At 33.2% G+C, this 13,928-nt stretch overlaps 7 protein-coding genes across 7 annotated transcripts; 2 read left to right on the top strand and 5 right to left on the bottom strand. All coding sequences in view use genetic code 12, as the record gives it.

The window, feature by feature from the left end:
- Positions 1-1,011: 1,011 nt before the first annotated feature.
- On the top strand, positions 1,012-2,771 carry TUB2 (beta-tubulin; the record flags this gene model as incomplete). The annotated part of the gene is made up of 3 exons (XM_049405952.1): positions 1,012-1,023; positions 1,250-1,285; positions 1,470-2,771. 3 exons carry the CDS (start codon positions 1,012-1,014, stop codon positions 2,769-2,771), a joined length of 1,350 nt encoding a protein of 449 aa, XP_049264487.1.
- A 608-nt stretch (positions 2,772-3,379) lies between these two features.
- Positions 3,380-3,745, bottom strand: J8A68_002226 (uncharacterized protein; the record flags this gene model as incomplete). Its single annotated transcript, XM_049405954.1, has 1 exon — positions 3,380-3,745. One exon carries the CDS (start codon positions 3,743-3,745, stop codon positions 3,380-3,382), a length of 366 nt encoding a protein of 121 aa, XP_049264488.1.
- A 272-nt stretch (positions 3,746-4,017) lies between these two features.
- On the bottom strand, positions 4,018-7,176 carry RIC1 (Ric1p; the record flags this gene model as incomplete). Its single annotated transcript, XM_049405955.1, has 1 exon — positions 4,018-7,176. One exon carries the CDS (start codon positions 7,174-7,176, stop codon positions 4,018-4,020), a length of 3,159 nt encoding a protein of 1,052 aa, XP_049264489.1.
- Positions 7,177-8,740: 1,564 nt separating this feature from the next.
- Positions 8,741-9,617, bottom strand: RPS16A (40S ribosomal protein uS9; the record flags this gene model as incomplete). The annotated part of the gene is made up of 2 exons (XM_049405956.1): positions 8,741-9,148; positions 9,597-9,617. 2 exons carry the CDS (start codon positions 9,615-9,617, stop codon positions 8,741-8,743), a joined length of 429 nt encoding a protein of 142 aa, XP_049264490.1.
- A 665-nt stretch (positions 9,618-10,282) lies between these two features.
- Positions 10,283-10,891, top strand: RPL13 (60S ribosomal protein eL13; the record flags this gene model as incomplete). Its single annotated transcript, XM_049405957.1, has 1 exon — positions 10,283-10,891. One exon carries the CDS (start codon positions 10,283-10,285, stop codon positions 10,889-10,891), a length of 609 nt encoding a protein of 202 aa, XP_049264491.1.
- A 671-nt stretch (positions 10,892-11,562) lies between these two features.
- Positions 11,563-11,880, bottom strand: RPP1A (ribosomal protein P1; the record flags this gene model as incomplete). The annotated part of the gene is made up of 1 exon (XM_049405958.1): positions 11,563-11,880. One exon carries the CDS (start codon positions 11,878-11,880, stop codon positions 11,563-11,565), a length of 318 nt encoding a protein of 105 aa, XP_049264492.1.
- Positions 11,881-13,258: 1,378 nt separating this feature from the next.
- On the bottom strand, positions 13,259-13,735 carry J8A68_002231 (homeobox domain-containing protein; the record flags this gene model as incomplete). The annotated part of the gene is made up of 1 exon (XM_049405959.1): positions 13,259-13,735. A coding segment is annotated over one exon (477 nt), but the record flags the coding sequence as incomplete, so codon positions are not given.
- Positions 13,736-13,928: the final 193 nt, after the last annotated feature.

The raw sequence follows: 13,928 nt of genomic DNA on the forward strand, positions 1-13,928 counted from the left end.
GTAAACGTACCTTTATGAAACGCTTACGAAGAATATCAGGAAGGACACAAACGCAACTAGGATATGTCAGAATTGGTGAGTTCTACAAGAGTTGGACAACTTTCCTTGAACAAGGATCTGCCTTACCAACTTTCTCCAAAACAGGTTATAATGTGCTTGCCTGTCATCTGTTCTAGTTAGACCCATAGAATTGTGGGGTTGAAAGATATAGGTTAACCTACAGTCATTCTCGAAGAAGGTCAAATCTTTCTGGGGATAACTTTTTCATTGCTCAAATAGTGCTCTATTCGATAAAGCACATTTATTTGACCATAAAGTTGGTACAATGGTTGCAAAAAAAAAGGCTGGTCTCACTGGAAATGTTGGGTATTGATCATTTGACATTAATAGTTTCAATACTCAAGAATCTGTGCTAATTTTAATAAATGATGCATTGCGTACGTGAAATTTTTTTAAACGGACATTCAAGTAGAGATCTAGGAACTGCCCTAAGACGAATGAATCCTGTTTCTTAACGTATTGTGGAGGTTATTTCTGGTTCACTACGAGTCTCCTACGTCAGTTTGCCTGACTTTGGATACAATTTTTCAAACCGTTTGAATTAGCTGCACTGATTAATGGCAAGACCAAGAATGAAAATTCATTCTCTACAATTGTCTGCCTTTTGTAATGTGCAGAGATATAAAACGGTTCCATTCATACAGATGCAATAATCTCGTCCCAATTGGGATAAAATGTAAACAAATTCAAAAATACGTGTACTTTGATCAAAAAAAAAAATTAATTGTAAACAAAAAAAAAACACACACTACAGATTTTCTCATAGTTTTTTTGTATAGGTGAGATTTTCTAAAGGGTGAAATCTGTTTTTTGCTTTGTTTTTCTTTTAATTTTCTTTACAAAAAAAGTGACGATCTTTTTTAACCTTTCTTCCACATCAATCCCTTTTTAATTACTTTCACATCATCAATTTAAATATATAAAGAGATCACATACTGATATCACTATACAATGAGAGAAATTGTATGTATTTCCATTGATCATATTACGAAGACAAACTAGTTTGCATTGCTTTGTGGACAACTCAAGGGAGAGGATCAAGATTTTTGACAACCAATACGCGCCGTTTTTGAAATTAATAAACAAATCATCATTACAACCAAATTTATATCCAAGAATTCCCATATAGTAGTCTACAAGTATTGAAAGAGAGATAAACAGAATTGTTAATACTAACTTAAACTTATAGATCCATTTATCTACTGGTCAATGTGGTAACCAAATTGTATGTATATTTTCCATTGTGTTTTTTTTTTTTACATGTTGATTCAGAAATTTTCGTCTGTTTTTGACAAAAAAGTGTGAGATTTATTTTTTGTTACAATATCCACTACCCTATCATCAACAGATAGACACACTGATTTCATGTATTGTTTAATTAATGTAATACTAACAAGTTTCAATTATAGGGTGCTGCCTTTTGGGAAACTATCTGTGCCGAACATGGTTTAGACAATAGCGGTAATTTACAAGGTGCTAATGAAATTCAAAAAGCTAAATTGGATGTTTATTTTAGTGAAGCAACTTCAGGTAAATATGTTCCACGTGCGGTTTTAGTTGATTTAGAACCAGGTACTATTGACAATGTTAAATCATCTTCAATTGGTAATTTATTCAGACCTGATAATTATATTTTTGGTCAAAGTTCAGCAGGTAATGTTTGGGCTAAAGGTCATTATACTGAAGGTGCAGAATTAGTTGAATCTGTTCTTGAAGTTGTCAGAAGAGAAGCCGAAGGATGTGATTCTATACAAGGTTTCCAAATTACTCATTCTTTAGGTGGTGGGACCGGTTCTGGTATGGGTACCTTATTAATCTCTAAAATTAGAGAAGAATTCCCTGATAGAATGATGGCTACTTTCTCAGTTGTTCCATCTCCAAAAGTTTCTGATACAGTTATTGAACCATATAATGCCACTTTATCCGTACATCAATTAGTTGAAAATGCCGATGAAACTTTCTGTATTGATAATGAAGCTTTATATAACATTTGTCAAAAAACTTTGAAATTACCACAACCATCTTATGCTGAATTAAATAATTTAGTTTCTTCAGTTATGTCAGGTGTTACCACTTCTTTACGTTATCCAGGTCAATTAAATTCCGATTTAAGAAAATTGGCTGTTAATTTAGTTCCATTCCCAAGATTACATTTCTTTATGGTTGGTTATGCTCCATTAACTTCAATTGGTTCTAAATCTTTCAGATCTGTCACTGTTCCAGAATTAACTCAACAAATGTTTGACGCTAAGAATATGATGGCTGCTTCTAACCCAAGTAATGGTCGTTACTTAACCGTAGCTGCTTTCTTTAGAGGTAAAGTTTCCGTCAAAGAAGTTGATGATGAAATGCAAAAGGTTCAAACTAAGAATGCTGCTTATTTCGTTGAATGGATTCCAAATAATGTTCAAACTGCTGTTTGTTCCGTTGCTCCAAAAGATTTAGATATGTCTGCCACTTTTATTGGTAATTCTACTTCTATTCAAGAATTATTCAAGAGAGTTGGTGATCAATTCAGTGCTATGTTTAGAAGAAAGGCTTTCTTGCATTGGTATACTTCTGAAGGTATGGATGAAATGGAATTCAGTGAAGCCGAATCTAATATGAATGATTTAGTTAGTGAATATCAACAATATCAAGAAGCAACTGTTGACGAAGAAGAAGAATTGGAATATGCTGATGATGTTCCATTGGAAGAACAAATGGAATAGATATAAAAGAAATAGAAATTGTGGCTGTTCATATATATTTTTGTTTTCATCTTCCTACAACCCCCCCTTCCTTTTTTGTTAACTTGTTCATGATGATTGGTTTTGCCTTTTAGTTGTTTATTTTTGCTTCTTCACTCAATATAATTTTATACCCCAATATTTTTCAACTTGTCCAATTTTTTGCATCCAAAAAAGTTACACATATTATTATTATTAGATTTTTATAACAATGTGTAACTTATACCAAAAGAGGGATGTGTAAAAGTCAATAGTTGATAAGTTATTTTTTTTATCTCTATATATAATGTCTCTTCTACTTTAATATAAAAGGTGGTTTAATTATTTTTTACTTATTAATTCGAATTGAAATAAAATTTATATTAATGTTATACAAATAAATAAAAAAAAACGGCCATTTTTAACTAAACTGGTTCACCCGTAGTGTTATCAACCACTCCTAACTGTGGTAGTATCTACAACTCAATCCCTATAGATTGAACCATCATGACGATCATTCCTCGTTATGCAAAATATGTTCAAATTGAACACAACCAACAACTCACCCGTCCCATCTGCTATCGGTTGTCACTCTCTCTCATGTCTCCCACTTAATTCCCTCTCAAGAAATTCTTCACGAAATCATTCTTATCAACAACATTATAAGAATTTTGTTCATCAAAATATCTCATAACATGACATTGTTGTTTCCAAAAATTAATAATCTCTTGAAATTCCATTTGTCCCTTCATATATAACACATTTCCAACATCTAAATTAGTCACAAATCTTTGTCTTTCAAATTCTTGTCTAATCTTAGTCTTAATATTTGAAACTGGCATATCTAATTCATAAAGATCAGAAAATGTTTTGGCATTTCTTATGTATCTACGATATAAATGTAAGACTCTTTTACGTAATTCAGCTTGGGTGGCTGAACGATGGGTGGTTTCTGCGAATTGAGTTGCTAATGTCATTGTTTGTCTCCCGTGTCTATAAATATATGTGTCCTATTGTACTTCTTTAAGGGGTTGGTGGTGGGTCCAGGTTGAAAATTGTAGATTCTGAATTTTTTTTCCGGTACTGTAATTTTGACCAAAAGACGATGTTTGGTTGGTTGTGATTATATACAGGAATTTTCACCAATGCGAGTGTTGCACATTTTGGTAAGCAAAAAATAATTATGAAAGATGGTTGCAAATCTTGCAAATAGAGTCAGGGGTAAATTGCTGTATCTTTTATTAAGTGTCTATTTAAGTTCAACTTTTATCTGTCCAAGAAATTGTCCACTTGGTTCTAATAATTTGATAAATCTACATAATTCAAAACACCAATCCCATTTTCCTGATTTATCAAGCATTTTCATAATTTTCAAAATCACTTCTTTATCATCAGCACTCAATTGATCCTTTCTCTCATCATAAGCTTCTTCATCTTCTTCACCTTCACGTTTGAAGTTAAGATATATAATAAGATAATTATAACATAATTCAACATTGTCTATATCAATTAATCGTTTCATAAACTTAGCAGGTGATGTTTCCAATACATCAAAGAATTTATTCCAATAATTAACTTCAATCTTTCTTAAACAATTAATATAAATATATTCTGAATTTTCAGTAAATTCAATCAATTGGCAAAGTCTTTTTAAAGTTAATGACTCGTCACTAATGGTTAAATATTTGAATAATAGTAATTCTAAACAATAATGAAAATTTTTAAATTGTCGATATTTGTTAAATGAACTTTCTAAATCTCCTTTATTCAATAAATCAAATTCAATAAAATTATTTAAAATCAATTTATGAGATATTTTATTCTTAATAATTAATCCGCCTACATTAGCTTTTGATATTGTTAAATTTTCCAATCCAATTAAATCTAATGACTTATATGAATTATCACTATCTAAAATTATATCAAACTTAAGTGGTTGAATCCCATCACTGTCAATAATAATAGGCTGAAGTTCTTGAAGGTCTTCATCGGATAATAAATCATGAGGATCAATATTATTAGCAATCAGTTTATTGCCAATTGCGGTAGATCTTGCATTTTGTAATAATTGATCAACTTCATAAATCAAAATGTTCTCACCATTGAATAAATAAATAAATTCCAAATATGAAGATTCATTAAATTTAATCGATTTGAATTTAAAATATTCAATTGTTGAATTTATCTTAATTAAATCATACATATTTGTTGATTTTCCTGAATGACCCGAACTATTACTTATAACGGATCCTGATCTTCCTGTTTGGTTCTTCAACAAATAGAAATCACCAGTCTTTAACAAAAACAAAAAATGTCGATTATTGAGTACACTAATTTGACTAACATCATCAAGTGGTAATTTATGTTTAATTGAAGAAAGATGCACTGTTTTCTTCACGGAGATATAAATCTTATAATGCTTTGATTCTCCAGTTTTCGATGATTTGGCGACCTTTTCAGTATCCAATTCAAGTACAATCAATCTATAATCACTAGTAAGAATGACTATATAAGCAACTGGCTCATCGTCATTATTCATAATCTGGATATCAAGAAACGTACTTTTGAAATCATATTTCCATAGTAATGAATCACTATTAAAACTAATATCTTCCCCTCCAACACCATATCGTGTTCCAGTCGTATCAAATACAATAAATTCATCAACTAAGTGGTCAGTCCCGTTACTTTCTAGATTTTCTTCTTCAACTTCAGTAAACACATGCTTGGATCTTCTATTCACAACTAATAGATAATCTTTAAACCAGAAATGATTGATTATATTCATAGAATCGGCGAAATAACTTTTGAAATTAAACCAAAGAATATGATTCACCTTGTTATCACCGGAACAATATGGAGTGGAAATGGCTAAATGATCGCCATAACTTATTGATATTTGATTGAAATCACTTCTTGCTAATGAAAATTTCCCAATCTGACTTTTGATTGATTTATTAAAGTGACCATTAAAGTGTTCTTGATTTTGTAAGATTTTTTTAAATTTCGGTAGGATAGGGTATCGGATTATATTTTTGTTATTTTGGATAATGCTAAGATATTCATTATCATATAATAAACATCGTTGAGAATCATTGACACCAGATAATAAGTTGACATAAAAAAGTTTAGTCTTATCTTCACTTAGAATGTATAAGTTCATTCCATTTCCTGAAATGACTATTGTAGAAGCAGTCAAAAACATTTTATTCTCCTCGACATTTTCATCAATTTCATGAAGTATATCTTCACTTTTAAATGTTGCATTTCCAAATTTCGAAACTAACTTCCAGTGACCAGTAGATTTATCTACTACTATAAAGAATTTTCCACATGAAGACCAAGTCAATCCTATCTCTTCCGGTAAATTTGTATCCATATCCTTTAAAAATTCAATCAATTGATTTTCAAACTTGAATAATTTCAATACACTATCTTGTCTCACAAGAAACAAGTTAGATCCAGGATTAAACCAAATTTGAAATGTTTTTGCGTCAGTTATTGGAATGACTGCTTGTAATTTATGACCGTTGGTAACCATTTCTCCATCGCTGTCGTGTCCGATTGACATATACCATAATTCGTGCTTTTCATTCAAGAATATGAAATAATTAAAAAATGAATTATAATTTATATAAACAATCATCGAATCTTTATGATGCTCATACCAACTAAACTCAGACAATTGATATAATTCATTCTTAAAACTACGAATGTTAACCAATTGGAAATAATCATCTTTAACATCAGGATGATTTTCATCTTTGTTATTGAAAATTATCAAAGTATGTGAATTTTGTTCTAACCAATATCGTTCTAATCCAATTCCTATTTTCAATATTTGGAAAATTGATAACTTGACATAATCAATAGTATAATTCCCTAATTCATCTTCTAAGGATGAATTATTTATATTTTCAATATTTTCTAAATTAACCAGTAATTCTTCAGTTCCATGAATAATAGATTTAGTTGCTGATTTAATAAAGTTGACTAATGAAAACTTCTCCGATGTGAAACTCAACGGTAGACCACTTTGAATCAATTCATCGTTGTTATTATGCACTTCATAAAGTGATCTATTATAGTTTATAGTACATTGATATATGATTAAGAAATTACTTTCGGTTTGAATGAATAAATTAACAAGATTTAATTTTTGAGATTTGGCAGCATTGACACTAACATGTTTTATTTTGACTCTTAAGTTATATCCATTAGTTTCAATTGAAGTTGAACTTCTAACATGGGAAGTAATCGGTAATAAAGTGAATTGATTAAAAATGAACACACTTGTTCTTGTCAAAATACTTAATAATGGAGTATGGGGGATGTCAATTATTTGAATAATTTCTTCGGATAGGGGAACATCTATCAGAAATTGAGGACACCCATTAATCCAAATCATTTGGAAGTTATATTATTATTGTTGATTCTATTAAAAGCTTTCTTTGCTTCCCAACGGTGATCAACAATATTGTCAATTTGGGGTTGGCTTTTTTTTTGGTTAAATTGAGATCAGAATTTTGACTGTGAGAATTTTTGGCCGAGATAAACTCTATTGTCCGAAATAATAGGGCCAAGATTGTGTAGTCGTTGACTGCGCAAAAGAATACTATTTATCTTCTATCTTCAGCTTGTGGATACCAGCGAGCAAACATTTGAAAGAGGGTTTTTTAGGTTTGCGTAATTACTGAAGGATATTTGGACGAGTGCCTCTATTTTCATGTTATGAATTTTGCAACCAATTTTTTCTCAAGCTAATCAAACTAGGAAGATTTATACATTCTATTTCTATCCCGGTATCATGCCTCTTAAGGACCCCCCACATCTTTACGTCAACCAAACAATGTCATAGTGTCTGAAAGGAAGCAACACTGCCTAATTGATTGACGATCTAGAAGATTATTAGAATTAGATACTATTTTCGTGTGTATGAAAAACAGAAATTACCTACACTATTTCAGCTTATCTTTTTTTTATTTTTTACATATGCTTATCTGGAAGCACTTCAAAAATATGAAAGAGGATTTGAGCTTTACATACCTGCAACCTAAAAGTAGAAGTAGTACTACCTGCCTCTTAGTTGATGGTCGGAAGAAACCCAGAAATGAACGGAGGATATGCCCGATTGTGATTTACAAGAGACACAGATTTCTGAAGAATAAAAGACAACATTGGAACCAAAAAAATACACCACAGTACAGTCAAATATGATTCTATTGTCTTCTCAACAAACGACTTTACTGCACGAATATAGTTCTGAACTTTGACAATTCCAAAAGAGAACACGTTTCTGTTGTCGTTCCCCAGTGGATAGATTCACGAAGGGTCACTACAGGCATTCAGGACTGCGTTATATTTCAGTTTTAATATGTTAATTCCATTTATATTACATCTCACAGTCAATTATAGATCACTTGAAAGTAATTTTGTTACTCAAACTACTATTAAAGTTCGTGCTTGTGATGTTAAAAGAGAATGGTTGCAAAAAACCAAAATCGAAAAACCTGTTTGCAAGCCATATTTTCCTGCATATAATGATTCGGGCCGGCGAATCGGACCATATTCCGAAGTCCAAAAACTAACAGATACGGGCGTGTGGTCTAGTGGTATGATTCTCGCTTTGGGCGACGACTTGGAAACAAGTTGACTAACAAGCATGCGAGAGGCCCTGGGTTCAATTCCCAGCTCGCCCCTTTTTTGCAACTTCTATAAACTGTTTATGGAATTTTTTGAAGTTAAACAAAGTTATTAATCTCAATTGACTGCAAACGTAATTACAATTCTACATTTAATATAAACTGAATCTTAATTTTTTTTAACCTAATTTTTTATATTTTCGTTATGTGTATGTATTAAAAAAGTTAAATAGAAAATATTAAAACCTAATATAAACTCATGAAAACTATGTAGGTACTAATGTAACAAGGGTGGGAAAATGGATAATAATATAACAAAAGATAACTTTCTTAACGGTAAGATTTTTGGAATCTGGCTCTGGCACCACGACCACCGAACTTCTTTGGTTCCATTCTTCTGGAATCAGCAACTAATAAGGTCTTGTCGTAAGAAGCGAAGATCTTCTTTAATTCGTTCTTAGAAGCTTCATCAACGAATTTTTGATGGTATGAAACTAAACCCTTAGCAATGGCTTGTCTGATAGCGTAGACTTGAGAGACGTGACCACCACCAGTGACCTTAACTCTAATGTCAATATTTTGGAATTTGTCTAAACCGACTAAGGTTAATGGTTCGTAAACTTTGAATCTTAAGATTTCTGGTTGAACTAAAGTGATTGGGGAACCGTTAATTTTGATTAAACCCTTACCGGCCTTAACGTGGGCAACGGCAGTAGCGGTCTTCTTCTTACCAAAGGTCTAAAATAATATGTTAGTATTTAAGTTGAGCTTAGGATGGGGTTAACGGGGAACAAATATGCTCAGATTTTCAGATATCCATGCTTGCGTACATTCAATATTTATATTCTTTAGTAGTGTGACATCTAGTAGTCGTGGTTGAATACGATTGATACTAGAACTAGATTTGTTTCAATCTGAATTTTTCAACTAAGACATCCTTAAATATGAAGATTACGTTCTGCGATTTTGAAGCGTGAAATTGTGATTCATGAAGTAGATATATTGTAGTTGGTTATTAATTATGAAATAAGTATAGTTGTCGTTTATATTGTGATGTATGTCTTCATTTTTCACTTTCGCTCTTAACATAGTTGTGGTAGGCATTCTAACATTACTCTCTTTTGATTTAATATACTGCTATGGATCTGAGTCTTAGGTTCCCCCCTTATGTCATGCTATTACATACTTGAACAGATTGGGTAGACATTATGTACTTTGCTGACTGGTTAGTTAAATCTTTCAAATAGTAAAAGAAAATTTTTTTATTCTTTTTGATAGTCTCTTCAGTTGGTGAAGTTTTTCCCAGTGCGACTTTCACTCTCAGTGTACAATACTACTAACAAAATCAATTTTGTCATAGTTAAGGATCCTTAACTATGAGGCCCATAATAAATTTTGTTTTTCCCTCCTGTATATTTTTCACTCTAACCTGCAAACCTGAAAAGATGGCTTAAGCTGTAAAATGGGTTTTCTTAGTGCACCACAGAAAAAATTTGAAGTATTCATGTTTACGCTGACGGGATGAGATGTACGCATGTGCATCTCGTGAAAATTGTGACTGGTTTTTTCATGCTTACACACAGGACAAAATGCAGTTTTGCAATAAGTTTTTTTACAGGTTATCTCTTCCCGTACAATCAATTTCTTTTTTTTCTACTGTGATTTCAATTTGTTAGTGTGCGCGAAAGTTTGTTAGTGAGGGAAGACCAGTCATACTCTCTCACTCATTCTCTCTTACAATCTATCTCGCTCATTGTAAACTTCACTGAAAAATTTTTTTGAAGGTTTTGGTCCTTTGCGTAGAAAAGTTTTTTATAAAAAAATCTTACTTAGTATTACCCTTTCTTTAGACAGTAAGAACATACCTTAACAATGGCTATCTCAAAGAACTTACCATTATTAAAGAACCATTTCAGAAAGCACTGGGAAGAAAGAGTCAGAGTTCACTTTGACCAAGCCGGTAAGAAGGCTTCTAGAAGACAAGCCAGATTAGCTAAGGCTGCCAAGGTTGCTCCAAAGCCAATCGACACCTTAAGACCAGTCGTCAGAGCTCCAACTATCAAATACAACAGAAAAGTCAGAGCTGGTAGAGGTTTCACCTTAGCCGAAATTAAGGCTGTTGGTTTAACTGCCAAATACGCCAGAACTATTGGTATTTCCGTTGACCACAGAAGACAAAACAAGTCTCAAGAAACTTTCGATGCCAACGTTGCCAGATTACAAGAATACAAGTCTAAGTTAGTTATCTTTGACAAGAAGACCAAGGCCGCTGAAGCTGCTGCTTACGAACAAGTTTCTACTTCTGCCACCTTCCCAATTGAACAACCTGCTCCAGAAGCTGGTGTCAGAGCCGTTGAAGTTCCAGAACAATCTGCTTACAGAACCTTAAGATTAGCCAGATCTGACAAGAAATACAGAGGTGTCAGAGAAAAGAGAGCTAAGGAAAAGGCTGAAGCTGAAGCTGAAAAGGCTAAGAAATAAACGAAGACTTGAAGAAGAATGATGCATGAGAAGACTGGGGACTTTATAGGTGCCAAAATATACAACTCCATAATTTAATATATTTTATTCATATATCATATAAATATAATAAAACGGGGATCTAATTTGCTTGGATTTGCCACTTCTCTACGGTTATGTATTTTTTTGAATGTGTTTTGTATTTATTCCTTATAATGGATCAGCGTGTATAATGAATGTATATTTGTATTGAAGTTACCCACTCTTATTTAAACGAAGGAGATTCTACAGACAAGTGATTTACTGGAGATATTTGCAACCATTATTACCTTGTTATGTTGGATGCCTATACTTCCATAATTGCACATGGAAATAGAGATTCTAAGATTCTACGAGAAGATGTAAGATGTCGTCGTGAGATCAGCTTATTAGTGAGATACACACGGCGGTTAGTACCGCACAATGACTACACATGAATCAATTTTTATTATTTTTGTATATTCGAAAAATCCTTTAAAAACCTTTAATAATATTAAAATTTATATAGATTAAGATTACCATCATTGAAATCGTAACATTATTTCTAACATATACCCACAACATCAATAATTTGAATAATCCAACATTTAACTAAAATTACATGGAAAATTGAACTGTAGATCTTAAAACTTTATTATTTCAGATTTCTACGTTTAATCGAATAAACCGAAACCCATATCATCATCAGATTCTTCCTTGGCTTCTTCTTCCTTTTCTTCAGCAGCAGCTTCTTCAGCACCACCAGCAGCGGCACCGGCAGCTGGAGCAGCAGCAGCTGGAGCAGAAGAGAAGTTGAAGAAGAATTCCTTCAAGTCCTTACCTTCGAGAGCCTTGGCGAATAAATCAGCCCAGATACCTTCAACTTCAACGTTAGCCTTTTGGGTTAAAGCTAATAATTTTTCAGAAGTGATTTCAACTTCAGCATCGGCCAAGATTAAGGCAGCGTAGGATAAAGCAGATTCAGTAGACATTCTTGATATTGTTATTGTAACTAGAGATAATCAAATTAAGCTAAGCAGACTATTCCTTAGTTTTGGGTTGTTGATGAAGAGCAATACAAGTTGGTGGTTTCACATAAATTTTTTCAGTATCGCATTGACACTTCGAAGTTGCGAAAACGACTGAAGCGAAAAAAACTGCAAATTATTTGGAGTTTAGGGTTGAGCCCTATTATGGGCACGTGACCTATTTTTTTGATGGGTGCGAAATCTTTGATCGATATCACCAAAACTGCAAAACCAAGCAAAGTTGTACTTTGGGGTAGACACTGGTTCCAATTATACCCTTTTGGTTGAAAACATAGCTCACGAGAATCGTTTGTAGATATTATAGTCTTCGACACATTTGCTATGCAATCTAATTGAGTTGGTTGATAATCCGATTCAATTCAATTCAAGCTTTCGGACGTTCAGCTATGCAATTCACCCAAACTCTTTCCCCAGTAAGTATACCAGGTGATATCGTTTGACTAGTCTACATCTCAATATAATAATTTTTGAACAGCATGTGTAAGTTACATTCACTTTTACGTTTCGAATTTTTTGTTGCAGAAATTGCAAAAATTGCAAAAATTGATGTGTGATAACGAAAAAGAATGAAAGAAGGAACTCGAACATAAGATGATCCTACATGTATAAAATCGATAGCCTAACGAACGTATCTACAGTATCAATGTAGCGGGTACGAACATCACAGGGGTTGAGCTTGATCAGCTTACTTTTGCAGCTAATTTTCTTTCCACCAACGTTCTCCCCGGATATGTTACTTCTTTTAAATGTGGAGCTGGGAACGTTGCAAAAAATATCTGCATCAAACAATGGAGGGAACTTATCTAAATTTCAAAATTATCGCGAATTTAAATATCGCGTTTAAACGAATCGCGCATTGTTTATAAGCAAAACATATAAATTGAAAATATAGAATTACCGAAGAGGTTATAATATAGATTTTTAAAGGTCCTACAAAAATTTGGGTTCTTGTACTTCAAATGACCATCAGAAAATCAAAACAAGAAGGAAACCTCTGCCGCGGATGACAGAAAACAAAAGAAGACAATTATGTATCGGGTTCTCTAAATATATAGGGTTGTAGTTGTGAGTCGCGGTTTCGGCGTTCCTTCTACTAGTATCATTATTGATATATTTAATGTTTCTCTCTCTCTCTCTTAGTGACATCTACAAAAACCCAAACAGCAACATCCCTTGTTACCAGTCGATTTATCTTTTGACGCTGTCTTTTTGATACCTATCACCTTGACTGGAACCATTTTCTAACTAGCTAGAATTTGTCAGTGGCGCCACTTTTTAAACCACGTTCAACCTCTTTTGTGCTCTCAAAAGGCTATTTTTTTTAACGAGCATACTGAAACCAGGACCTCAATTGTTGTTTATTCAACCCAGTAACCATCATCAATTGACTCATTTCAAATGAGTTCGGATAAGGATGATTCAAATGATCATTCCACCATTTAAGTAAAATATTTATTATTTCTTCCGGAAACCTTTTTCTAGTCATACGTTTAGTTGGTGGACTATCCAACTCCCCAACACTTGAAGAATGATCATGACCTGATGAATTATGTGTCATGATTCCATGTCGGATGTCTGGTGGTGGATGACGACCAGCAATAGGATATGAGTTTGCACGAGGATGTATTTGTCCAACTGGAGTTGTGGCGACACCATAGAAGGTAGGTAAGGCAGGTGGTGATAATGGTGACTTTCTACGGTCTTCCTCTTCGCAGGTACTTTGCAATGCCGACCATGGTACCATTGATCTATACTCACGGTCAAGTTTGTCATAGTCTTGCAACGCCATTTTGTCCCGCTTTCTCTCAGTGATTGTTCTGATCGCGGGAACCGTCAAATCTGTGTTCAATAACTCTCTTCGCAATTTTAGGAAGTAGTAGATGAACGCATTTCCACGTGTCGGAACGATTCCTTCGTCTTGCGAGATTAAGCTCCCTCTAATACTAACTATGAACGAAATTATTTCCGGTGTGGAACATTCACCTTTGCCT

The sequence above is a fragment of the Hemisphaericaspora subhashii genome (genome assembly GCF_019202705.1).
Source record: "Hemisphaericaspora subhashii strain CBS 10753 chromosome Unknown scaffold92, whole genome shotgun sequence".
In the NCBI taxonomy this organism is placed as follows: domain Eukaryota; kingdom Fungi; phylum Ascomycota; class Pichiomycetes; order Serinales; family Debaryomycetaceae; genus Hemisphaericaspora; species Hemisphaericaspora subhashii.